Raw genomic sequence first — 25,977 nt, forward strand, 5'->3', positions numbered from 1 at the left:
GAGTTTTCCTGCCTCTTAACATACCCAGAGCACTTCAATGATATGTATATTTCCTAGTATGTGTCTTGGTGCATCATTCATATATATGTGCGTTTTCTCCTTCTCTGACCTCATTCCACGGTGTATTCCACATATTTGACTTTTAAAATATTTAATTCCAGAAACATTTATTGTCACAAAGGACAGTATTCTATGATTCCATTTAGATGAAGTATCTGGAATAGGCAAACCTATAGAGACAAAAATTAGTTAAGTGGGTTACCTAGGGCCAGGGGAGGATACGGGTGTTGGGAGGGGTATGTGATGGCTAAGGGGTATGTGTTTCTTTTTGGGGTGCTGAAGATTTCTAAAATCAGTTGTGGAGGTGCTTGTACAACTTTATGAATATGCTCAAAACTATTGTATGCCTTAAATAAGTGAAGTTTTTGGTATATGAATTATATCAAGCTGCTTTTTTAAAAAAAGCATTTATTCAGTGCACTATTAGAAGCTTCACATATACTTACCCTCCGTATTTAATTCTCACTGCAGTCCTGGTTTTTCCTTTTTCTAATGAGGCAGTCAAGGCTCAAAGAGGTTGAATAACTAACTTCTTAGGACCACAAAGCTAACAAGTGTCCCAGTCACATGTAGATCTTTTTTTTTTTTTTTTTTTTTGGAGACAGTCTCACTCTGTCACCCGGGCTGCAGTGGCCAGATCTCAGCTCACTGCAAGCACCGCCTCCCGGGTTTACACCATTCTCCTGCCTCAGCCTCCCGAGTAGCTGGGACTACAGGCGCCTGCCACCTCGCCGGGCTAGTTTTTTGTATTTTTTAGTAGAGACGGGGTTTCACCGTGTTAGCCAGGATCTCCTGACCTCGTGATCCACCCGTCTCGGCCTCCCAAAGTGCTGGGATTACAGGCTTGAGGCGCCCGGCCACATGTAGATCTTTAACCAGTGCTATTCATAGATTTGAGTTCTTCTTATTAACTAAGAAGAATGTTATTTTAATTTGGGTATATACTGATTGTTTTTAATTCGTGGACTTGGGCTTTATTAACTCTAAAGTCTGATGTCCCTAGATTAATATATGTTGCAACCTTCCATTTGTTTAAGAGCATATGGGGATTAGAATGGGGAAAAGATGAAACAAGAATGGCAAAATGGTTGCTAATTGTTGAAGCTGGTATGTAGGGGATTGTGGGTTTATTATATTTTTGTGGGTTTAAAATATTTATAATTAAAAAGGATTTTGTTTTTAAAAAGAGGACCTGACTAGATTTTAATGGATAAAATATATAATTGACTAATATTTATTCGTTTTTTAAATAAAGCATTTGCTGTGTGTTAACAGTAACCTAGGCTTACCTTAAGTAGTTTACAAATTCTCAAGGGGAAAAAAGTCATCTATAGTGAATGTCTGGAATATCTGCATATGCAGATCATGTGATTCTACATGCTCAAACGTGATTCTACAAACCTAACTGTCCCATTTGTTCATTCATTCAATGAAGTACTTAAGGGCTGTGAGGCAAAGTGCTAGGAATAGAAAGAATAGATACATTTAAGGATGAGAAGAGTGAAAGGAGTAGAGCTGAAGAGAAGGTTTATGTCAGAAGAAGTTTTGGAGGCTTCATGGCCTAGGAGAGTGACTTCTAATATACTCTTTCCTTACTAATCTTTCAGCAATTTGGGCTAGATATTCCTTTATCTTTGGAAACAGGTGTGTCTCTAGAACATTAGCGTATGTGACTGGGACACAAAAGAGTAAGACCTGGCTATAGCACCTATTCTGGTCACAAGGGAGGAAGGTAAAATAAGCCTCCAAATCTCCTTACAGGTTTTTCAGCCCAACTAAGCAAGAACGAAAGAGAAGCAACAACTTGGAAAAAAGCTTTGACTGGATGCAGGCATAAATGTGAGAATACCTAGCAGTGATAGATAGAAGCAATAGAATATAATGGTTAATAGTACCAGCTTTGGGGCCAAATTTATGTGGAAAGGTTACTTATTGCTATCATTTTTAATCAGAGTGGCTAAATGATGACCCTGTATTTGGGTGTATCCAGGAACATGCAAATTAAATGCTAATGAAGGCAAATGAATACCTCTGTTTGTAATGAAAACTATTGCATGTTTTATTTTTCTTATGGATAAGTATATTTAATATGTTTTTGTTATTAAATTCTGTTCATGTTCATCTTCAGTGAGCAATATGAAACAAAATCATTAGTAAAACCTAGAACCCTCTGAAATTATACGGAAAATATTTTGTTTTTGTTGTTTTAACCTCTGTCAGTCTCCAAAACAACTTTAAAAAATTAATCCAAAATATTCTCCCAGGCAAGGAATCAGCATTAAAAATTTTAGCTTGAGAGTATCTCTTTCCCCCAAATTTAAGCATCTAAAAATCAGGTCTTACAATAAAAGTGTCTTCATGAACAACAATAGCATCACAACCACAATACTATAACGAATCAAAATTATATCATAGTTTTAAATTTGGTGTCACTGCTGTTAACCTGACATGTATATAATCTGAATTAGAGACATGCATCTAGTAACCAAGTGGATTTTATTCAAGGATGCTTTACATACTGGGAGAACTAGCATGGAAGAGACAAATCAGCTTGTAAAACGATTTCTAGAACATTGCTTGAGGTTTCTGTAATTTAATTTTCTTGGTCTTTACTGCATTTTGGAATTCTTCCCAGGACAGTTTATTAGTACATAGACTTTGGTTTCAGTCTCTTTACTTTCTCCTTTTTACTTTTAATTTTTTCAGTGAAGGTTAAGACTAACAGTTCCAGAAACTAAATTCTATATTTAACTGCAGACTGGGTGTGGTTGGTTCAGACAACTGCAGTGCAACTTGCCTAGTGTTTTGCAAGTCATCAAAACCCTGACCTGCAAAGAACATTTCTTTTCCTAGTCTTCTGACTCTGAACCATGCGGAGCGATGATATGATGATCTGTAGTAATACTTTTCGTATGTGTAAAGACAAAAGAGACGCATAGGTTCAAGCTTCAAGTGACTGTGGAAGATCAGTTTCTTCTGTGTTCTTTTATAGCAATCTCTGAATAATATTAACCTGCCCTATTTTCCTAGTGTCACTTCCTGTTATTCTTTTATTACCTTTATTAACCACTGTGAGATTTTAAAAATATTTACCCAGGAAGCTCTCTCCACTTCTTCTCTCGTTTCATGAAGCTATGCTTTCATTTAATATATTTTTTCTTGTTTGCTTTATATAATTTGAAGCTTTCTTAATTGTCATTTAAAAATGAAGAAATAACTTCTAGTAGGATTTTCCCCATCTTAAAAAAAAACACTCTACCTCTTGAAGAGAATCCTGTTACTTTGCAAAATGCAAAAATAATCACGTTTTTCTTCCTTAGCAGTATCCTCACTTTGTTATGGCATTGTGATAGTGATGCTATTTTGTTTATATCTTTCATTATTCTGTATAATGTACCAATATGTATATCACTTATGCAGAAACCTATGGAGTTAGAGACCCTTCTAATGTCAGTAAGATTACTCCTAGCCAGAAAAATAATTAGAGCAGAAATACTTATAAATCCTTTCTAATATTGCTCTTCTGAGAAATTAAAACCTATCTGGATGTTTCTTTGGACAGCAGCTTGTGTCATGTGAACAGTAAGTGACTTTTGCTCTTGTTGTACAAAAAAATATAAATTGCATCTACTGACCACTGATTCCATGTAAGCAATCCAGGTGTAAGCTGAGAGCCTTCCTTTGATTTCATTTACCTATATTTGGTCACCATTACTGCAAAGAATAAGGAAGTGACCCTAAAGATCATCTAGTTCAGTTTGTTGTTTAGATCAAGAACCTGTAATTCAAAGAGACTAATTAACTTGGTTACATTCACACAAGAAATAAGATTAAGTTGCTTATTTTGAGACCTTACAGTTATGGGAACCGTAAAATATGATTTGAAAAATAATTCTACTCGTTGAACTTCTTAGCCCTTTATCTTCCTTAACTTTTATGTGGTAAACATTTATTGACTGTTGCTAAGGTTTAGACTAAGAATTGGGACACAGAGATGAGGAAGACAAAAGTCCTTATTTCATTTAACCCAGATTTCTTCTCTTTGTTTCTTTATTCTTGTTTCTCTTAGGCCCCCTTATTATTATTATTTTTGTTTATTTTCGTTCCTAAACTCCTTTCTGTATCTTCCTCTTCCTCACCTTCTGGTACTTTAGTTTGCCAAAAAGACTTCTGTCCATTTCTTTTTTCTTTTCTTTTACACTTTTTTCTTTTAAGCACACCCTCCAACTCTGTTCTTAGTTTTGTTGATTATAATGTAAAACTGAAGTATGTGCTTTAGTGTATCTTATACTTTCTGAATAAAGTATTAGGTTCCAGGTTTTTTTTTTCATGTAAAAAACAAAATTGTTTTCATTTAAAAAGCAAATTTATTTATTTATTTATTTATTTATTTTGAGACGGAGTTTTGCTCTTATTGCCCACGCTAGAATGCAATGGCGCGATCTCGGCTCACCACAACTTCCGCCCCCCAGATTCAAGTGATTCTCCTGCCTCAGCCTCCCAAGTAGCTGGGATTACAGGCATGTGCCACCCCAGGCCCAGCTAATTTTGTATTTTTATTAGAGATGGGGTTTCTCTATGTTGGTCAGGCTGGTTTCGAACTCCCAACCTCAGGTGATCTGCCTGCCTTGGCCTCCCAAACTGCTGAGTTACAGGTGTGAGCCACCACGCCTGGCCGATCAATACCTGTTTTTAAAATCAATTAGTAAATGTTATATAATTTCTTAAAAGGTCCTTCAAGTTATTAAAATTATTATATCACTCTATGCTATGATTGTAAATAATTTCCTGTTTTTGTGTAGAGTCTTTGTTTTCTCTGAGATTCTGTGGCTTTGGATAAGAAATTATTTCCCACCCTAGAATTAAATCTTTGGAAAATAACTGATTCTTAGCATAACAACACAAACAGACTAACTTCAGAAAACAAAATCACGTCCATAACTAAGCTCTTGCAGAAGAGCAGTTCTTCAGGACTGTGTTTTAATGCATATTCTCATGAGCTGTCTTAATAGTTTGTTTAGCAATTGGCTTGGATTCTGGTTCCCTCAGTTTTTATGGTTATGCATTACAGAAATGAAGTATCTTGAGGTTGCTGCAATCTGAAAATCCTAAGAAATTATTGTTCACCTACCTTTTTATCAGTCTAGGTAGTTAGAATTACTTCCTTCTTCCTTATAAATGAGAAAACTAAAAACTCACCTTCCTACTGCTTAGAAGAAATCAGCTTCTCTTATTTTTCAGTTTATCTCTAAAACTTGTTTCAGCGCTTTACAGTTGCAAAAAAACTTACATTTCATTTTCTTCTTTATTATGTTGCTGCTGAATTGAGCGAACTAGGTGAAGATATCTTCTTTATATGTCATAACAAAGAGCCCATGTATCTGACCAAGATGGTGGTTATATTTGGATAGGAAATTCAGTGAATGTTTTTCCAGCTTCTTTACATTCACCTCTGATAGCTTTGTAGCAAGTGGCTAAGTCAGTGATGATGAATTTATTAAGTGGAATATCATCGTAAGATGACAGATATGGCTTATGTAAGTTTGAAGAAAAATGCAAATGAAATAATGTTAAGCAAAAGAAGAAACAGTATATTATAATAATGTAAAAAGCCATAAATATCCAAATATAAATAATGAGAGAAATAAATAATTTACCTTATATACTGAATAGTTTGTACTTTTTTTTTTTTTTAAGTTTTTTTTTTTTTTTTTTTTTTCTGATGACATAATGGTTAAAAACACAGACTTTGGAGTTAGAACAACTGGTGCTCCAGGCCCTACCCTCTTACTCACCAGCTATGTGTCCTTATGGAAATTGCTTGTTATAAACGATTTTAATAACCATACCTATCTAATACGAGTACTTTGGTATGGCTTTAGGAACATACTTTTTCTAATAGTGTTGCTCCTCAACGCTGTACCCCGTGCTGAGGAGTATGGAAAGATTAGCTCCTAGCCCTGGCAGGCTCAGTCCATTGGAGGAGTCAGGTTAAAAATCTCACACAAGAGATGGGTACCAAGTACAATAAGGACACAGGAGAGTGGTGCAAGGAAAGGAAACCTTGAGGTCACAGTGGAGTGGGGTCCTGGAGAGCAGTACAGTTTCGATGGGGTGAGAAGAGGAAGAATGACATGGCCAGCAGTGGGAGCAGCATGTGCAAAGGCACAGAGACTGGAAAAATGAGGCTGCTGAGTGTCTGCTCAGTCGGGTTGGAAATGAGGCTGGGTGAGTAGGTTCTAGTCAGATTGGGAATGACCTTACATTGTGACATTTGCAACATTTGTCTTTCTCAAAGCATGCTATTTGTATCTATGTGAAGTATGTTCTTTTAATAACCAAAAAACAGTTTTCTTAATCAGTTTTTGGAATTGTTGGTGCCACTTTTCTCCCAGATATAAAAGAGAAGTAATAACTCTTTTATGCCAATGATTCAAACTATTTTGCAGGTGGGGAGTGGATTTTCTGTTAATATTTATAAAACATCCTGGGAATTAAAAAATTGAAACTGTTTTGAAAAATCTTTCTAGCCTTCCTTTTTAAAGACAGAAGCCTAAATAAGATTCCCCTTTCTACGGGATCAAGGAAACATCTTGAAATTCTAATCATTTTCAATTAGAAAGAAGAAAAAAAATCTTTTGATCAATTTTTTTTCCTGATTCATGTTACACAGGTACATTGTTAACAAAAATTAGATAATTCAGTTTTTCTTTAACTGACTTCTATTATAGAGGTACATTGCTAGGATGAAAATTTGGGCAATATCTTTGCCAGAATGAATTACTTCACCATCTGCTGAGTAAAGTCTACTTGGTATTTCAGTGGTGCAGTTTTTATGCTCCTTTGGGCTAGGGTTTGGTTATACTCGGCTGGTCTGTAGGCAGGCATAGTGCTATGTATGAAGTCTGATATTACAGAGTGTCACTTGAACTTGATCGAATATTTAAGAAGATCCTATAACTTCAACAACATTAGAAAATGTTACCACCCTTTTTCCCCCACCGTACATGTTAGACTTAACGTGGGAGATACGGTAGTGCAGTATTTTCTAATTTTGTTAAAATCCTAAGTCATTCAAATCAGTTTGATGATAAATAATAATAATCAGAAGCTTTAAAGTGATCCAATCAAAATGACTCAAAAAAGCAGGAAAATTACTTTTGAATGCCTCAGTGTCGTTTTCCTTAGAACATTATATCATTTTCATCCATTTAAAAAAACATTTTGTGGGAGCAGAGTTGAGTCCTTTAAAATGTGATGTTTGTCCTGGCCTGTAATGAACGAGGATGTAAAACATGCACTCTGCCCTCCCTTAGGTTGTTTTGCCACCACTGCAACCCCTGGCAAGCTGGTCTTCCTTCCCCTCTCTTCTGATGTCATTGCTGTTCTAAGAGAACATGATGGAAGAATGCACTATAAATTTTGGAATTCATTATGCTGGAAGTTGTATTTTAAAAGGAGTTTACCCTCTTTTATACTCCTTATGGAATGACTCGGGTGGAACATAATGAACTACACCTCCTGTATCTCTCTACAAATAGAAGGCAGTTCTTAACATTTATATGAGACAGCAGGAGCCTGGACATGACCTCATTTCAATCCATTAGACTATTTGAGGAAAAAACAACAAAACTTTCCCACTTATTGACAGGTAAAGTTATCCCAATCCATTTCTCATAGCCAGTAAGAAGATGAACTGTGCTTAAATGCATTTTAAAATTGGCAAATTATACTTCCTGGTTCCTTTTTGGTCAAACAGAAATAGCCAGAAGAGAAATTATCATGATGTTTTTGAGGCAGATTAAAATTTTTCCCTATCCTCATAGAGATGCTTTGCCAGCAGTTTCATATTGTACAAATGGTATACCCCTTATTTCTCTAGTCCCCAAGCCAATTAAACAGGGCAAAAGACCCCATGTTCCTCATAACATTGTTCTGTGGCCACCGTTTACAAATAAATTAAGCATAGTTAGGTAAATACTGGTATTGTATATAACGAGTGACCAGTTAAGTATATGATTCATCCCAGAGCAGAATTCTAGGCATCATATTATAAACATTAATACCAAGGGAAATCAACTTATAGATGAATTGGAAAATCTTCACAGAAAACTAGTGGACCTTCAAAAACTCAAGCAAATATGTATTGAGCTTCTACTTTGTACCAATCATTGTAATAGATACTGGGCAATACAGTAATTAACAGGACAAATGTGGTTCTGACCTTAATGGCATTAAGAAATCATTACTGTTATACTAAACATACACAACATGTACAGAGGCTTGTATATGTCTTTGGTGTTTGAAGATCTCAGTTGGTAGGATCTGAATGGACTGTGCTAGTTTAGTGGTAGGAGGCATCTAAAAGTGGTCTTAAGAGTATACTTTGAAAACCTAGGAGCCCTGATTATAATAGTGTCTCATCCAAATATTCTGTTTAATTGGTTCCTACTTTGACATGTCATCCGTTAAATTAAAATGCCAGATTAAGCTTTGTTTCTGTCTTTCTTGACACTACTATGTGATTATCATCATCTTACTAGGCTTGTCATCAAAATATTTTTGCTCTGCAGTGTTACTGTGAAGAAATTTATTTAGCTTGTATACAATTGGTAAGATAACTTTCCAGCTCTGTCAGTATTAATATAAGTAGCACATTTTTTGGTCAGATGTGATCAGAATTAATTTGGCTTTTTAAAAGGCAATTGAGGGCCAGGCACAGTGGCTCATGCCTGTAATCCCAGCACTTTGGGAAGCCGAGGCGGTTGGATCACCTGAGGTCAGGAGTTTGAGACCAGCCTGGCTAACATGGTGAAACCCGTCTCTACTAAAAATACAGAAAAATAGGCCTAGTGGTGCGCACCTGTAATCCCAGTTACTTGGGAGACTGAGGCAGGAGAATCACTTGAACCCAGGAGGCAGAAGTTGCAGTGAGCTGAGATTGCGCCATTGCACTCTAGCCTAGGCAAGAGTGAGACTCCGTCTCAAAATAAATAAATAAACAAAGGCAATTGAAGACTCATTTATCTATATCCTGGTAGTTTGATTGACTCCCACCTAAAACAGCAGCAAACCTAAGAAAAAAGAAGTAAAAGTCTAGGTTTAAGAAAAAGTAATAAGTATCCCTGTATATAAAGTATTGTGTTTCTCCCTCTGCCTTCAGAGACATATCAGCATAATCCCAGACCAATGCACCTCTGATTCTTAAAAGAATCTATGCTGTTCTCCATGCTTGGTTTGCTGCTTATTGAGATAAAGAATTTGGATTGATCCCTGGGCGGACCAGCTCTCATTTTAGATACAGACAATACAATAGCCTTTTAGCAAGAGGTAGTCATTTTGCAGAAGCATAGTATTGATCATAAGAAAAACCATGCAAAAAACAATGGATTGATCCTTATCAATCCTGTTCTGTTGATCTCCATGTTAGAATAATTATTGATCAGTCGTGTCAAGTTTGTAAGTGACCAGTTTATAATTCAGCACTTAAAAAAAAAAAGAATAGATTCCCTGCCTTGGGACACCTTGTACACCATGAATGAGAAACTTAATTCTGGGTCACCTTACAAACCTTTTTGGTAAACCTACTTTCTACCAGTGAAGGCTGACAAAACAGAGAGAGAAAGATGCAGCTGGCATCTAGCTAAAGTGGAGCAAATGGAGGAAGGAGTATACCACTACCTGTGCCCTAGGAGTTTGGAAACTGGTTAAGTGCGGTTTACTCTCCAAGGTACCGTGGCTTCCACTGGTGTGAGCTTAGTTATCACTCACATTTGGTCTTTTCATTAGGAAACTAAGAAATCCATAGACTAACAAAACCAAACACTGCCCTCTTGTGCATGTTCTTTTTCTTCATTATTTAAATAAAATGGAGGGCTAAGCAAATACTTGCTAAATTCAGTGGTAGTCAAAAGACATGTTTTAGGAGAAATACTGTTTCTCAGTTTTTCTTTAAGATTTGGTTCAAATTTGTCAGTTTTACTGTTTTTGTGACAACTCTAGAAAATTGTCTCCATTCTTTTCATGGTCTTCACAGACATAATTAAAAGATAGTACACATTAGAAGGAAAACCAATTATTACATAGTAATAAGACTCACACCAAACCTCTAATATGGTAGCACTTCATTTAAGACTGCATGTTTTAGGACAAGTGATAGCCTGTGTTGTTTTGAGAGCTTAGTAATAGGATAAAGTGTACTAAAAACTCACCTTCTAAATCCAGTGTTATGCTTGACACCTGTTTATCAATTAGCAAGTGGGATCTAGTGGCTATTAGCATGCTGCAAGTAAATGAAACTTTTAAACATAGAGTCTTTGCAGTGAAGGGCCTGGGGAAAGGAAAACTTTATGTTAGGGCACATTTCATACATGGTGTCCATAATTCTCATTCTCATGTATGGATTTTTTTCTTTTTTTTAAACAAGTAAAGAAAAGCATCCTACCATCCTGATAATGATTTGGAAGCTTTGTTTTCTGCTAGTGTCTGAAGAGGTACTAACTCTTCTAAGATAGGTTAACTGTGTAGTAGACACACTTAATGGGTGTTGATGTTCTGTTTCAAGTGAGAAGTCCCAGGGTTTATTTAATTCTCCTCTGCCCAGGAAAAAAGGGAGGTCAGTGTTATGGTTGTGTCTCCAGAGCAATTAGATTTCCTTTCCCAAAGAGGAAAAGGCAAGGCTAGATGAGATGTAACTGTGGTCCTTGGGCTATCACGAGTTTCTTTCTGGTGCCACCACATCTTTGCTTCCAGGAACTCTTGTGAAATTAACAGAAACTTGGTCTAGGTGATTCATTGATACAGAGATTTGCATTACATACGTTAAATGAAGTCGGAAACAATACCATGTCTCTTAGCTGAGTAATGGCTTTTCCTGATCTAGTGAACTAAGTCAAGAAACCTGAGATACAGGTCACGTGACCTTGAGCAAGTCAGTTCTCTCTGGCTCCTCATTTGCAAAGTTCATGTCCTCCCCTGCAAAATAAAGAAGCTTTCAGCTTAAAGGTCTTTGATTCTTTGTAAGATCTACTCTGTGTTACATCTAAATCCATGTGTAATGAGCTGTGTTATGGGATTCCATAGGCATTTGTAAATTAGGCTTCAAGAATTCACTTTCTCATGTGAATCTCTTCCTAGGTCAGTACTTATTTTTCCGTTTAGAACTCTCTTCTCTTTTCACAGGCTATTCTATTTTAAAACCTTAAGATGCTGCAAAGTCATGAAAACTTACAGCTTCTTCTGTAACAGAACTCATTTATATTTTAGCTTATGCTCACACCTTCTAAAAGGTTGATATGGACAGAGCCATTATTTATTTTATTAAGTCCCCATGGAGTTAAAAATAAGCTCATCTGTAAAAAATACATTAGTATAGAACATCTTTTGTTTGTTATTCCTCAGTGTGTATGCAAAACAAACTTTTAAAATGTAAAGTGGTTTGTTGCTAAAAAGCATTAAGGCAATAATTTTAATCTAATTCCATTTTGCTGATACTTTAAGACAGCAAACTTTATTTTCAAATAATGCTTTTCTAAATTATAAAATTAGCACATGCTTAATATATAAAATTGAGGGATACACAAGAAAATATAAAGAAAATTAAAATACCTCTTAATACTACAATCCAAAGATAGTAACTGTTAACATTTGGCATATTTCATTTGGGTCATTTTTCTGTGTATTATGTATATATCTACACATCTTTTCAAACAAAAGATGATTGTGCCAGATATGTAGTTTTATACTTTCTCATTTATATGATCTTTGAAAACATGATTTTCATTGACTAAATCCATTTTAAGAATATCCTCTTATTTATTACCCAGTCCTTGGTGGTTGGATATGGAAATCGTTTTGTTTATTTCCAGAGATCATTTACCACATAGATACTCTCAAATAGGAGATGGGACTTAGGTTCTAAAGTATGTTAGTTTAAAGCTGGTTTTTTTCCTTCTTCTGAAAGAGTAATCTTTCTTCTAAAAGCAGGCCTTTCCTGCCCACTGCCCAGTAAGTTTACTTGGTGATGAAGAAATACACACTGAATTGTACTTAGTGGGACATGTCTGGCAATTCTAAAACCTTATTTTGGATAACTGAAATGATGAGGTTTAAATATCTCTTTAGCAGAGGTAGTTCACAGGAAGGCACAGAAGAACATGTTCATTTACATGGCATTATCCCTTGCTTGGAGAGTCAGTCTCTGTCTTTTCTATATGCTCATGCAGACACAAAAGAAGGAATTCTTTGGCTGCAATTTTTATAGACTTCAGTGTTATTGAAATGAAAGTGGTTCAAGGACATTTCCATTTGTTACTAGCTTATGCTTTCTCATCTCATGTAAATTATTTTGCCACTTTTCATTTTAATTCTTTGCTGTCATTGTCTGGCAAAAGATCATTTGGTTTCTCCCTGTGAAGACATTCACTGATCACTCAGCCGACGGTGTCCTTTGTCTGTAGAAGTGTAGTGCCCTCCGGATTTATTTTATCACTTTTTTATTGCTACCTGTGGACTTTTGTTTATACTTCTTTTCCTGTTTTGTCTTAGGAAATGTCTAGGGCTATATACATTTCATATGGACTAGAAGTATGTTTTGAGCTCCAGAGTTTCATTTCAGAAACAGGTCCCCTTTAGAGTCCAGCAGCCAAGTTCTCCTACAGTTTATCCACTTGGTAACAGAAATTTCTAGTCCTTCAAAATAATCTAAAATGTTGGAAGGTGAATAACAGTGTGTACTGTTCTAGGGCTGTCTTGAATGCATTTTATCACCATTCCGAAGCATCTCTTGAATCTCACCTTTCTTTTCTATGTCCAGGCCTCAACCTACTTCAGGCCTTCTCCACAGCCATCATCACAGCTGCCTAACTGGCTTCTGCCTCTAGTATCAGCAGAGATATTGCCCTACAAAAATAAGTTTGATCTGAGAATACCTCTGCTTTAAATTATAGCTCCCAGTTGCCTACAAAGTTAACTCCATACCCTTTAAAATCTGGACCCAACCTTTCACAACCCCCCGTCATACGCTGTGTATTCTAGCCATACTAAACTCCTTCCCATTTTCGGAACATTGTAAGCTCTTTCGTGACTCTTTCACTGCCTTTGGATATCGTGTTGTTTCCTCTGCCTAACAACATTTCCCTGCACCCACCCTCTCTGCCCTGAAAACCCTTGCTATTTCTTCAAGACCCTGCCCAAATATACATTCCTCTCTGCTACCGCGGTACTGTATTCATACAACTAATACAATTTCTTTTACAATACTTCATATTATCTTCTTTACATACCTGTATCTCCTGGTGACTACTTGGGGAAACTTTTTCTGGTTCACCTTTGCCCCCATTTAGCCAACTGCCTGGTATACACTAGGACTTAACATTTTTGGGTGATTGAAATGAATGACTAATTCAGTATATTCAAAATCAAAGTTATTAGATCTATTTCCCAACTTCATTGGCAGTTCATTTTGGTTATATATAGCTCAGAAATAAACACAAATGTCAAAAATAAATACAAATAAAACAAAAATAGCTTAGGCTAAAACCACCAAATTTACTTAGAGAAGATAATTGTACAAAATGGTGAAATCCTCACTTTCTCCTGAGATAGTCTGGGTTTTACCAAAAGTCTTAACTGAAACCACCGTTTTCTGTTTTCACCTTTGTTTCCTTTTCTCATTCATTTATTCCCTGATGTATTCATTTATTCAACCATCTGTTCATTAGATACTTACTGTCTATTATATGCCAAGCATATTTTTTGGGCTTAAATACCTCCTTTTGTGAGTAGATAGAAACTATAGCCATCTTCCTCTTGATGCTTCCTTTTTTCTGAGCAATTACCATATCCTCCTCGTCAGAGCACATGTGAAAAAGATTCAGAGGATTTTAGTTGACATTAAATTCAGATATATATATATATAAAATGTAGTGTGGTCCTAGAGTAGCCATATAATTTATTGTCCAAAGCGGGACACTCTGGGAGATTAAGATGGGATTTGTTAATAATCCAAGAAAACAGCACTATGTCAGGCAAACCAGCGTGTATGACCATCCTTCTGTAAGCCCTATAGCCTAATCAGATCACATCACTAGTTGCCTTCTGTTTTTCAAGCATGTCTTAAGTTTTACACCTTCATATTTTTGTCTTTACTATTACTGTTGCCCTTGCCTCTCCAATGCCTGCAACCTGCTCACCCCTCAGAAGCCTGCCCAATTCAATGAGCTTTCCCAGATCAGCCCAGTCCATAGAGATATCACTCTTTTCTGAATTTAACTTGTTGTTTTATACTTAATTAGAAGCTAGATGCATTTTATTTTGTCACAGTTATGTTTTGACTCCTTTTATTATTTAATTTTTTTATATCTTCTTCTCAACTGAACCATAATCAGGGCCCATATTTTGAAATTACTCATACCCCTCAAGTACAATGCCTTATGCATAGTCATGTAATACATAGTTGTTTGGTATTTTAATTTCCTGGTCTACCTTTATCTTTTCAAAAAACTCTTCTACTTATATCAACATTGTGTCTTTTCTCACAAAAAAGTTTTAAGAGTTTTGCAGTGAAAAATCTTATTACGTTTTAAACTTAAATTTTACCATGAGGTACTGTAAATGTCATTTTATCCATTTAGATTATACTCTGTATCTTGAATTAATATTTTTTAAACATTGAAACATTACAGAAATAGAGAAAGAAGAGAGTTGTGCTAACAGTCCTTTGTATACTCCTCCAGCTGCAATAGCACGTTTCAATGAAAATTCATATTTTTTAATAGGCCTACATTTCTTAATTACAAAAATAACAGGTCTTTAGTAGAGAAGAAAGGATTAATTAGTTACCAGACTTAGAGATTTAAAACCATATTGAATCAATTCTTATTTTCTTTAGCCTTTGATTTGGAAAAAGTTACTGATTTCCTTTTTTACTCTAGTCTTCTTTATTTTATATAGTTAGATCCTAAAAATACAGATTAATTTTAATCTTTAATTAAATTTAATTCATTTTAAACCTTTTTAACTCAGTACAAAAAATTATATATACCATGAATAACTGCAAATTCTAATTTAGCTTCCAGAGATAGCATGGCTTTATCTATTTGTCACAAGAACAGAAATCACAATCCTAATATTTTCTAGCTGGTCCAAATACACTTTCCAAACATAAATAGTTACAGAGTTGTATTAATCATTAAACTAGTTCTTAAATATTGTACTGTCTCTCCCAAGTTCTCTTCTTAAAAAGTAATTTATAAAAATAGCATGTGTTTATTTCAGAAATTCAACAGAGAAGTATATAAGGCAGAATGTCAATTTTTTAAAATTTTTTTCTTATTTCTCCAAGAAAAAGTGAAAATCATTCTTAATTGCCACCAATATTTTCCGTTTTTACCCCCATCCCCAACACTGTCACTTCTTGGAGGTAGTCATTGCTAACCCCTTAGTACGTATCCTTCAAGATCCGTTTTGCAATACCTATTTGCCCTCGCTCGTTAGCAGTTCATTTACTGTGAGATCCATTTCTTTTGGAGGCCCCCACACTGGGTTGGTGGTGCCTTTGTCTATCATTATTGACTCGTCAGCACTATCATTAGTGAGGAGTGCATGTGAGGATGAGTCAGACTTGTACCCTGGCATCATGTGGTTTTCAGTGCAACAGAAGACAGATGTATACAGTGATAACTGTAATACAAGATGAAAGATATATAAGAGAGGAATAGATGAAGTGCGGTGGGATCCATAGGGCAAAGAAAATACATTTGATTGGCCAAGAGGTGATATTTGAGGTGTACCCTGAAAGATAAGATTTGCACTGCGGGGTGGGGGGAGGCAAAAAGCTGATGTACTTGCAAGAGAAAGGTATAGAGATGCAAGGAGTTTATAGAGTTATTCCATTTTCCTAGGTGGTAGCATGCATATATGGGAGTAGCAGATAAAGATGTAGAGGTTGTTTGCTGAGAATGATGGTTTCCAGCTGCATCCATGTCCCTACAAAGGACACAAACTCATCCTTTTTATGGCTGCATAGTATTCCATGGTATATATGTGCCACATTTTCTTAATCCAGTCTGTCACTGATGGACATTTGGGTTGATTCCAAGTCTTTGCTATTGTGAATAGTGCTGCAATAAACATACATGTGCATGTGTCTTTATAGCAGCATGACTTATAATCCTTTGGGTATATCCCCAGTAATGGGATGGCTGGATCAAATGGTATTTCTAGTTCTAGATCCTTGAAGAATCGCCACACTGTCTTCCACAATGGTTGAACTAGTTTACAGTCCCACCAACAGTGTAAAAGTGTTCCTATTTCTCCACATCCTCTCCAGCACCTGTTGTTTCCTGATATTTTTATGATTGCCATTCTAACTGGTGTGAGATGGTATCTCATTGTGGTTTTGTTTTGCATTTCTCTGATGACGAGTGATGATGAGCATTTTTTCATGTGTCTGTTGGCTGTATGAATGTCATCTTTTGAGAAGTGTCTGTTCATATCCTTTGCCCACTTTTTGATGGGGTTGTTTGTTTTTTTCTTGTAAATTTGTTTGAGTTCTTTGTAGGTTCTGGATATTAGCCCTTTGTCAGATGAGTAGATTGCAACAATTTTCTCCCATTCTGTAGGTTGCCTGTTCACTCTGATAGTAGTTACTTTTGCTGTGCAGAAGCTCTTTAGTTTAATTACATCCCATTTGTCAATTTTGGCTTTTGCTGCTGTTGCTTTTGGTGTTTTAGGCATGAAGTCCTTGCCCATGCCTATGTCCTGAATGGTATTACCTAGGTTTTCTTCTAGGGTTTTTATGAGGTTGTTTAGAGGGGACTTTGAACACCTCTCTAATAAACCTTTGAAAATTTCTGAACAGGATAGTAACTAGAGATATACTTTAGGAATATTAATCAGGCACTGGAGTGGGTACAGTGTCATCACAGGCTTTGCAGTCACTTGGAAGAAAAGTTATCACAATGAGGTGTACTGGCCAAAGAGCTATTGCTTAAAAGGAACCCGTAGGTCTTAGCAACTAGTGTATCCCATCAAGTCTAAGAAGGCCTTAGATTGTAAGACACACCTTATTTGACGTGCCAGTAAGGGAGACAGAACACCACCAATTATAAAATGCATCCTGACTTCAGAGATCACAATAATGAAGAAATATGTATTATAAAAACAGTGAAGTAAGATCACTGTATGGGCACATGGAAAAGATGAGATATGCAGGAAAGAAAGGAGAGAGTTGAGAAAATGAAAGGAAGGGGAATGAGGTCAAAGACAAAAGCGGAGAAGTTGACCTTGAAGAGGAGGAGAATGCATGCATCTTCCTCTGCCATAAGACAAATGAATGAGTAATGCTTAGAACAGTGTACAAGTTGAGAAGCCAAGCAATTAACTCATATTAAATAATCTCCATCTTCATAAGAGAGAAAGCAAGGTCATCTGCAAAAAGTGACAGTGGTCAGTTTGAGGGCTTGGGGTAAGAGAGTGCAAAGTTTTCAGGTAAATGGGGCAGGAAAGATGGGATATGAAAGGCAATTGGTTAGAAAAGACCAAAAGAATTCCGAACAGAAATGAGGGTCTCAGTTAAGGTTGAAAAATGTGGATTTATTAAAAAACCAATTGGCCCTATTTTATGACTTTGTCCAGGAACACTTGGTCCCCTGAGAAAAGGATGGAAGAAAATAAATGGAAGTTGCTTTCTGCAGGGTAGGAGATTGACTGGACAGGTATGGTGGAAGGACAGAAAAGCTAAAGAACCTAGTTTCTCTAAGGGAAGTTGCTGATTTTGCATGCCATGGAGTTCAGGCTAAGAAATGACAGGTGAAGCCCAAAGAGGAGTGAAAAACAGAGATTGTTTTTGTTTTTGTTTTGTTTTGTTTTTTTAACTGGTGGTTGGGGGAATTAAGGAGTTAAAATAAAGAAAGTGCAGAACAAATTATTTTGAAGAGGAGGCATAGGTAAATACAAAGTTGACTGGGGAATTTCAGAATTGAAGATCATGGAGGTAGAATTCCAAGGGTTAAGCCTTGAAGATAAAGTGTTGTCTTTTAAAGAACAGATGGGAGTATATCTCTGTGTATCTTGGAAACCTCGAAGGCACCCCGTTTATTTCAGTATGAAGTCTTCTTGAGGAACACACAAGGGTCTTCACAAACTGGCCCCATCCCACCTTTCCAGGCCAGTATCTCATTGCTTTGTACAAGCCCTATGTTCTAGCCACATTTAACTCCTCTATGCCCAGAATCCTCAAAAGCTTTTATCTGCTATTTTGCCTTTGCATATGCTGTTCCCTCTTAAATAAAATGCTTTTCCTCTTATTCTCTGCCTTGCAATCTCCTGCACATCCTCTAGACCTAATTCAGATGGCACTCCTCAGTGATGCCTTTCCAGGCTCCTGCTAACAACACTGAGCACACATTCATCCACGCTCCCTCAGTGCTCTGTCCGTACATCCTATGGCATTTCACCACAGGGTATTGACTTACATGTCTCTCTCTAGTGGACTGTGAACACTTCGGAGTCAGAAACTATATCATCTTTCTTTATCCACAGTGACAAGCACATATTAGGTACTTAGTATCTGCTTTTTGTTAAATTTTGTGTAAATGAACTCATCTAGAACATCTCAGAAGTTATGACCTGTGCATTTAGGTCACCTGGAAATCTTGTTAAAATTCAGATTCTGATTTAGTAAGTCTGAGGTGGGGTCTGAGATTCTGCTCTTCTAACTGGCTTCTAGGTGACGGCCATGCTGTTAGTTCTCAGAGTTAATCCAAAGCTTCTTAGCCTAAGTAAATAGCAGACATAGAGCAGAGACAGAAGCCATTAGAAATGTGAAAGTGAAGCAATTATGAGGGTAGTGACTTGGAAAAATCCTCAGTATGCACACTGGAGTCCCAGAAATGACAGCAGAAAATTGTGCAGGAAGAGATGCTCAAATAAAGCAGAAGACCATGGTGGAGGGTGGTAGTTGACAAGACTGGGAGGATATAGCTATGTGACGTAAGTTTTACAGAAAAGGTAGTTAGGTGGGGACAGCTGCTGTGAGTCAGGACTACATCAGATGAGACATCAGATGAGGTTAAATAAATAAATAACTACAGTGAAGGCATGCCCTCCGAGGAAGAGTGGGCGGTGAGAGGAGGGAGTCAGTGTTAGGAGCTGGGTTTGCAGGTCATCGTCAGGAAGGGCTGGGGCCTCCAGTGCTGTTCACAGTAGGATGGCATTTCCACCAGTGCAGACAGGAGTGCTGAAGGCTTAAGAAAGGCTGGATTACAGGGAAAGGGAAACCCGTGAAAAAATGGTAGGTGCTAGAATTTGACAGGGGCCCATTTCCTGATTGGAAGTTTCCAAGTTGAAACCATGAAAGTTCTCCTTTTCTTTTTTTAAACTCATGGGTGACTGAAAAAGTAGCACTAATAAGCATTCTATTCCCACATGCAGTCTGATGGGTCTGAGAATTCTAAGGATGGGTTAAGTAAATTTATTCTTTCTTTAAAGTACTATTGTTCTTTAAAAAGTGCAAAAGTAATACATACTTTTTTAACAAATGAAAAAGAAAATGTTTAAACTCCTCCCACTAAGCCCCCTCCCCACAAATCAGTAACCAGTATTTAAGCTTACTGTGTAGTCTTCCAGCTTTCATCTATGCAAACTTATGTACACATAGGAATTTTTTTTTTTTTTTTTTTTTCTTGGCAGGATGGAGTCTGCGGCTCTATGCAGCCCAGGCTGGAAGTGCAGTGGCTGGGATCTCAGCTCACTGCAAGCTCCGCCTCGGGTTTAGCGCCATTCTCCTGCCTCAGCCTCCCGAGTAGCTGGGACTACAGGCGCCATACCTCGCCCGGCTAGTTTTTGTATTTTAGTAGAGACAGGGTTTCACTGTGTTAGCCAGGATGGTCTCGATCTGCTGACCTCGTGATCCGCCCGTCTCGGCCTCCCAAAGTGCTGGGATTACAGGCTTGAGCCCCTGCGCCCGGCCACATAGGAATTTTTAAATTCTGTAATGATATTTTCATATTATTATTGGTATAATACCAATATTGAAAATAACAGTGTTTTCAGTATTATTCTGCGGATAGTTTTCCTCACTTAGAAATATGTCATAAACATCCCTCCAGGTCAGTGGACAGAACTCTAACTTATTTTTTCCTACTAGTTTTAAATAGCAATGTATAAGTATAGATATCCCATAATTTGTTCTGCCATTCTCCTATTGATGGATATGTGGGTAATTTCAAATTTTTGCTATATCAATGACATCTTTTAATGAAGCACAGCAGTATGTAGACCTGTTCTGTCCCATATAATAGCCACTAGTCACATGGAGCTATTCAAATTTAAATTAAAATTAAATAAAATTCAAATTCCATCCCTGACATTAGCCTCCTTTCAAGTGCTCAGTAGCCATTTTTGAGTTTTGACTACCATACTGAACAGCATAGAAGATTCTACTCTCACAGAACATTCCATTCGACAGCCTGGACCTAGACACTTACGTGTGGCATCTTACAGCACATATTTTTCAACAAGTTAAGTGTTTTAATGAGAGTATGTTTGAAAAATAAAAACTTTGTGTTTGTATTGGTTGCCTCTGCAGTTACTTCAATGAGAATCAATACCCAGATGAAGCAAAGAGGGAAGAAATTGCAAATGCTTGCAATGCAGTTATACAGAAGCCAGGTAAGGTCGCAGGCACAGCCTTGCTCTGCGGTGGTGCAGCACAGCGCTTGGTTACAGGTTGACATCTAGGACAGTTAGTCTTGTGCGTGCATTGGCATAGTGCTCCCAGCTCAGTCTGTGCCATCCTTCAGCAGGTGGCCAGTGCCCTGTCCTGCTCACACAGTACTTCTGAGGGATGTTTTTATGGTACTCAAAATCAAATGCTCACATAGGAGAGTTTTCAAGGAATGACCCTACATGAGATATGAGACCTTGAAATTACTATTTTTTTAATGTGTAGATTTCCTTTTCCAAGAATTTAGCTAAAAGATACTATGAAACAGTGTTAAAGTTTTAAATATTTAAGCAAGCTTTGTCAATATAAAATTAAGATAGAATTTTTTAAAACAATTGTTATAAATTGTAAAATGCTGTATTTCTCTTTGGGAAAAGAATTCTTTTTGTAGTTAGTTTCTATCTCCTTTACACATTGAGATGACTTCTGCTTGCTTAGCTAAGAAAAATTTAGGGCAGGTACCATTTTGAAGTCCTGTTGTTCCAAACTCAACAAACCCACTTAAATATTTCAAATGTATTTTCTTCCTTGTGCTAAAATATTATTTCACATTTTACAGATTTTGTTAAACATAAACCATTTTCAGTTAATAGATCCAATTGATTTCCATGTGGCCAGTTATTTTGATTGGCCTAAAGGCTACATATGAAAGTATCAGTGTTTTATAAAATTAAGTAGACCTTCATTCTCCCTCACCCAGAAGCCAGACTTCTAGCAATGTAGACCCTACAAACTCTGCTCCAGTGACACATAAGTGAAAGGAATCTGTACCCTGTTTCAAACATGCCAAAAGTCCCAGCCCTAAAGCTGTGCAGAAACTTGAACTCTCCCTGGAACATGTTGCCCTCGTATCATCAAGACCCTAACAAACCTGCTTTCTGGTTTCTTCACACACTGGATTAATAGCTGAAAAACAAAAGGAAAGATGAGGAGGGAATGTTACAGAGGGGTCTGTATTGGCAAGCATGGTACTATCCATAAAAAACCACATTGGACTTCTTGCCGGGTGTGGTGGCTCACGCCTGTAATCCCAGCACTTTGGGAGGCCAAGGCAGGCGGATCATGAGGTCAGGAGATCGAGACCACCCTGGCTAACACAGTGAAACCCTGTCCTTACTAAAAATACAAAAAAATTAGCCGGGCGTGGTGGCGGGCGCCTGTAGTCCCAGCTACTCGGGAGGCTGAGGCAGGAGAATGGCGTGAACCCAGGAGGCGGAGCTTGCAGTGAGCCGAGATTGCGCCACTGCACTCCAGCCTGGGGGAGAGAGTGAGACGCCGTCTCAAAAAAAAAAAAAATCACATTGGACTTCAAAGATGGTAAATCTAAAATGCAACTTGAATTGTGCTATGTAGTCAAACCCAGTTACAATAATGGATAGTCATAGCGGCCTTCAGCCTTCAAGAAAACATGTATAATATCCTCTGTCCTAAGACAGCAGGTAATTAGTTAACATAAGGTCTTAAAGATGTAAGTAAATTTTTGTTGTCTGGATACTTGACAAAGAAGAACTTATCTTGGGTCGTTGTGTGGCTCACGCCTGTAATCCCAGCATTTTGGGAGGCCAAGGTGGGCAGATAGCTTGATCCCAGGAGTTGGAGGCTACCCTGGGCAACATGGTGAGACCCCATCTCTACAAAAACCACAAAAATTAGCTTGGTATGGTGGCTTGGGCCTGTAGTTCCAGCTACCCAGGGGGCTGAGGTGGAAGGATCACTTCAGCCCAGGAGGTCAAGGCTGCAGTGAGCTATAATTGCACCACTGCATTCTAGCCTAGGTAAGAGAGTAAGACCCTTTCTCAAAAAAATAAAAAAGGAGTAACTTATTCTGATACAATAATGGTAATTAAATGAAACCCCCATAGTACTGTCACATGAACATGGATCTGGCACCCTAGCCAACTGACTTTGTGGAATTCTCTAATATTATGTATGGCTTTCTGAATTGAAGCATGTTGTGTTACTAGTTGCTGTGTTTGTATTCATTTACATATTTATTCATTCAATAATTGGGGTGTGTACATGGTACCAGGTAATACTTTAAACATCCCTCTGCATCTATAGTTTTGGCAACAAATGTAATCAAAAGCAACAAAATAAAAATATTAGCCCTTAAAACTAGTTTATTCTTGGATCCCAGATACAGATTATCTGAATTTTATTGCATGTATTTACAGGCAAAAAACTGTCAGATCTGGAAAGAGTTACCTCCCTGAAAGTATATAATTGGTTTGCTAACAGAAGGAAGGAGATCAAGAGGAGAGCCAATATTGGTAATGTATCAGTGAGGCTGCTTTTCTCTTGTGCTGCAGTTGTGAACGTCATGTTTATATTAAGATTAACTTCAGTTTAGAAACTGCAAGTCTAAAGGATCCTAACTTCTTTTTTTTTTTTTTTTTTTTTGAGATGGAGTTTCGCTCTTGTTGCCCAGGCTGGAGTGCAGTGGCGCGATCTCGGCTCACCGCAACCTCTGCCACCCGGGTTCAAGTGATTCTCCTGCCTCAGCCTCCCGAGCAGCTGGGATTACAGGCATGCGCCACCACACCTGGCTAATTTTGTATTTTTAGTAGAGATGGGGTTTCTCCATATTGGTCAGGCTGGTCTCGAACTCCCGACCTCAGGTGATCTGTCCGCCTCGGCCTCCCAAAGTGCTGGGATTACAGGCGTGAGCCACCATGCCAGATCCTAACTTCTAGGACTAACAAAAATTGCCCTAATGTCTTTCATTGTATTTTTAATAAACCACAGTTAGTAGTATTTGCACTATTTGTATTGTAATGGTAATGACATTTTTATAAAACTCATTGTTCTTAAAGTTCTAGAATATAGAATTAGACTTGGCCCCTGAGCAATTGATTACTCCTGTGGTACATATGAAAGATACTTGTAGGGTCTTGAGAAAGGGAGTGTAATACCCAGAATTTATTATTACTGGACTACGACTTAGATATTACAAAACGATTAATAGTTTGGAATGAAAGAGACTTAATAGACAAGGAATGCAGCAAAAGGCAGAGATAAAGAGCGTTTAAGAAATATGAATTCTCGATGTAATCATGTATACATGTATATATACACATATCAAAACATCACCTTGTACATTATAAATATATACAATTTTTATTATATTTCAATAAAGCTGAACAGAGAAAACAAAAATGCCAGAAGTGCCCTAGAGGGAACTATGAATACAACTGAAAAAGGAAGAAATAAAGGATTTTTTCCCATTCAAAACTGTAATAGTAATACATAAGAATAAGAAATTTAAGTTGGTGAGTCAGGTAGGATGTTGGTTTTTAGCTTCTAAAATTGAATTTCATTTCTCCCATCCAAGTACTAACCAGGCCTGACCCTCCTTAGCTTCCAAGATCAGACGAGATCGGGCACATTGAGCGTGGTATGGGCATAGAATGCATTTCATTTCATTTCCTTTCCTTTGTAAATATACTTTTTATTCATCAGTACAGTTCTCATATGCTTTATAGAACCCTAAGATAGGAGGACTGTTTAGTTAGTTAGCAAGTATTTATGAAGCACGTAACATGCACAGCAGCAGAGACCCCAGAATGGCAAATGTGTGCCTCCCTTGACCTACATGCATTTGAATTTCATCCATCTTACAGTCTAAAAGAAACAACTGTAGAGAAATATAGGTTTTTGTTTAATTATATTCTAATTTCCTTAGCACAAAAATTCATTCAGTGTTTCAGCCATTGTGATAAGGTAACAGATAATTTAGGGATCTATTTGCTTTTTTCGAAGAAGCAGCAATCCTGGAGAGTCATGGAATAGATGTGCAGAGTCCAGGAGGCCACTCGAACAGTGATGACGTCGACGGGAATGACTACTCTGAGCAGGTGAGCCCCTGCACAGCTGGGCGAGGTTCTTGGTGCCTGAGCAGGGGAACAGTGGGACAGCTTAGTTCCGTGGGTGTGGCTGATGGGGTGGGGGAGGGGAAGCAGTCACTGTCCCTCCACTCTGCTCCTGTATCTAGTTAGAGTTCATGTAATTTGAAAGGAATGTGGTAAGATTCGGTTGTCCTGTTGAATTTGTGAGAAATCGTTATTCACCCACATGGATTTATTGTCATACAACAGGATACTTGGCAAGTACGCAATGGGGAGGAGGAGGAGGGAAGAAGTTCAGAGGGAGGCAGAGAAGCAGAGAAGGTAGAAGAAGAGAGGAGGATCTGATCCAAACAAGCAAGTTACACCATTCACGACACACACTCAGTGTTTGAGAAATACTAGGGGCAGCTGGACCCCATGCCTAAACATGTACCGATGCAGGGCACGATGGAAGGCCCCACTGCAGTGGGAACCCTCCTGCCCAAAGGAGTGGTTCTTCCAGAGTCTCTGGCACACTGACACATGCATCCTCTCATAAGTGCAATACCTGCATGACTCGTCACCTCGCCCTGATTTATTCTGCATTGCTTTTGGGGAAAATGTATTTAATTGTAGCCACTGCATGGAGTAATTCAGTAACTAAGACCGTGGGAGTTCCTCCTTGACCCCACATAGATGTTGACAGATTTCATTAAAATTTTGATAGGATGTAAATTTCCCATTTGGAATATGCAGAGAACGCATGGTGCCTTCCCCTAGACCACAGCAAGAAAACTTCTCATTTTTCTGGGGTCTGTGCTTTTTCCTTGCCCCCCAGCCAGCTCATATAGTCCAATGCGTTCTTTAACAGCCTCTGTTTACCACACGCCTAGAATGCATGCAAGTCTGTGCTGATCCCTTTGTAAATTCTAAAAACTAATCTGTGAACATCAGAAGGAAACAATGATGTCCACACTTCCAACGAACTACCATTTTTTTCCCTTTAGGACTCTACTTCATAGCCCCAAGAGAATATTCTGTAAGTCTTTCTGTTCGTATACATTCCTGTTATTTTTCAGTCTACCCACAAAGATGGATCATTTCCATCTTTTTTTACAGATGCCCTAAGGGCAGCACATCCCATGTTTTGTTTGTTTTTTTCCTTAAGGGACTTACCCTTTGTCCAAAGCTCTTTGATACAGAATTCCCCTGAAGATGACAGGTGAGAAACGTACCCCTTATTTGTAACACCGTCTTCAGTGCCTGACGTACATCCTGCAATGCCAGCTTCCTTCACAGCTTTATTGTTTAACACATTGAGCTGCGCGGGGAGGACAGCTTCACACTTGTTCTAGGTAAGACGCC

The 25,977-nt window shown here is 37.7% G+C and overlaps 1 protein-coding gene across 29 annotated transcripts in view; it reads left to right on the top strand.

Moving 5' to 3' along the window:
* The window catches only part of HMBOX1 (homeobox containing 1), a 175,349-nt gene that overhangs the window by 134,905 nt on the left and 14,467 nt on the right, over positions 1–25,977 (top strand). For 2 of the 29 annotated variants that reach the window (XM_021942823.2, XM_021942824.2), the window contains exons 7-9: positions 20,651–20,733; positions 22,963–23,058; positions 24,548–24,642. In XM_021942823.2, coding sequence (XP_021798515.1) covers positions 20,651–20,733; positions 22,963–23,058; positions 24,548–24,642 — 274 coding nt within the window. Of the gene's footprint in view, positions 1–20,650; positions 20,734–22,962; positions 23,059–24,547; positions 24,643–24,882; positions 24,988–25,619; positions 25,968–25,977 lie in introns of those variants that run through there. The other 27 variants (XM_031669940.1, XM_031669944.1, XM_031669939.1 and 24 more) reach the window with 27 other exon arrangements.

Source organism: Papio anubis, chromosome 8, assembly GCF_008728515.1.
Source record: "Papio anubis isolate 15944 chromosome 8, Panubis1.0, whole genome shotgun sequence".
Lineage (NCBI taxonomy): Eukaryota > Metazoa > Chordata > Mammalia > Primates > Cercopithecidae > Papio > Papio anubis.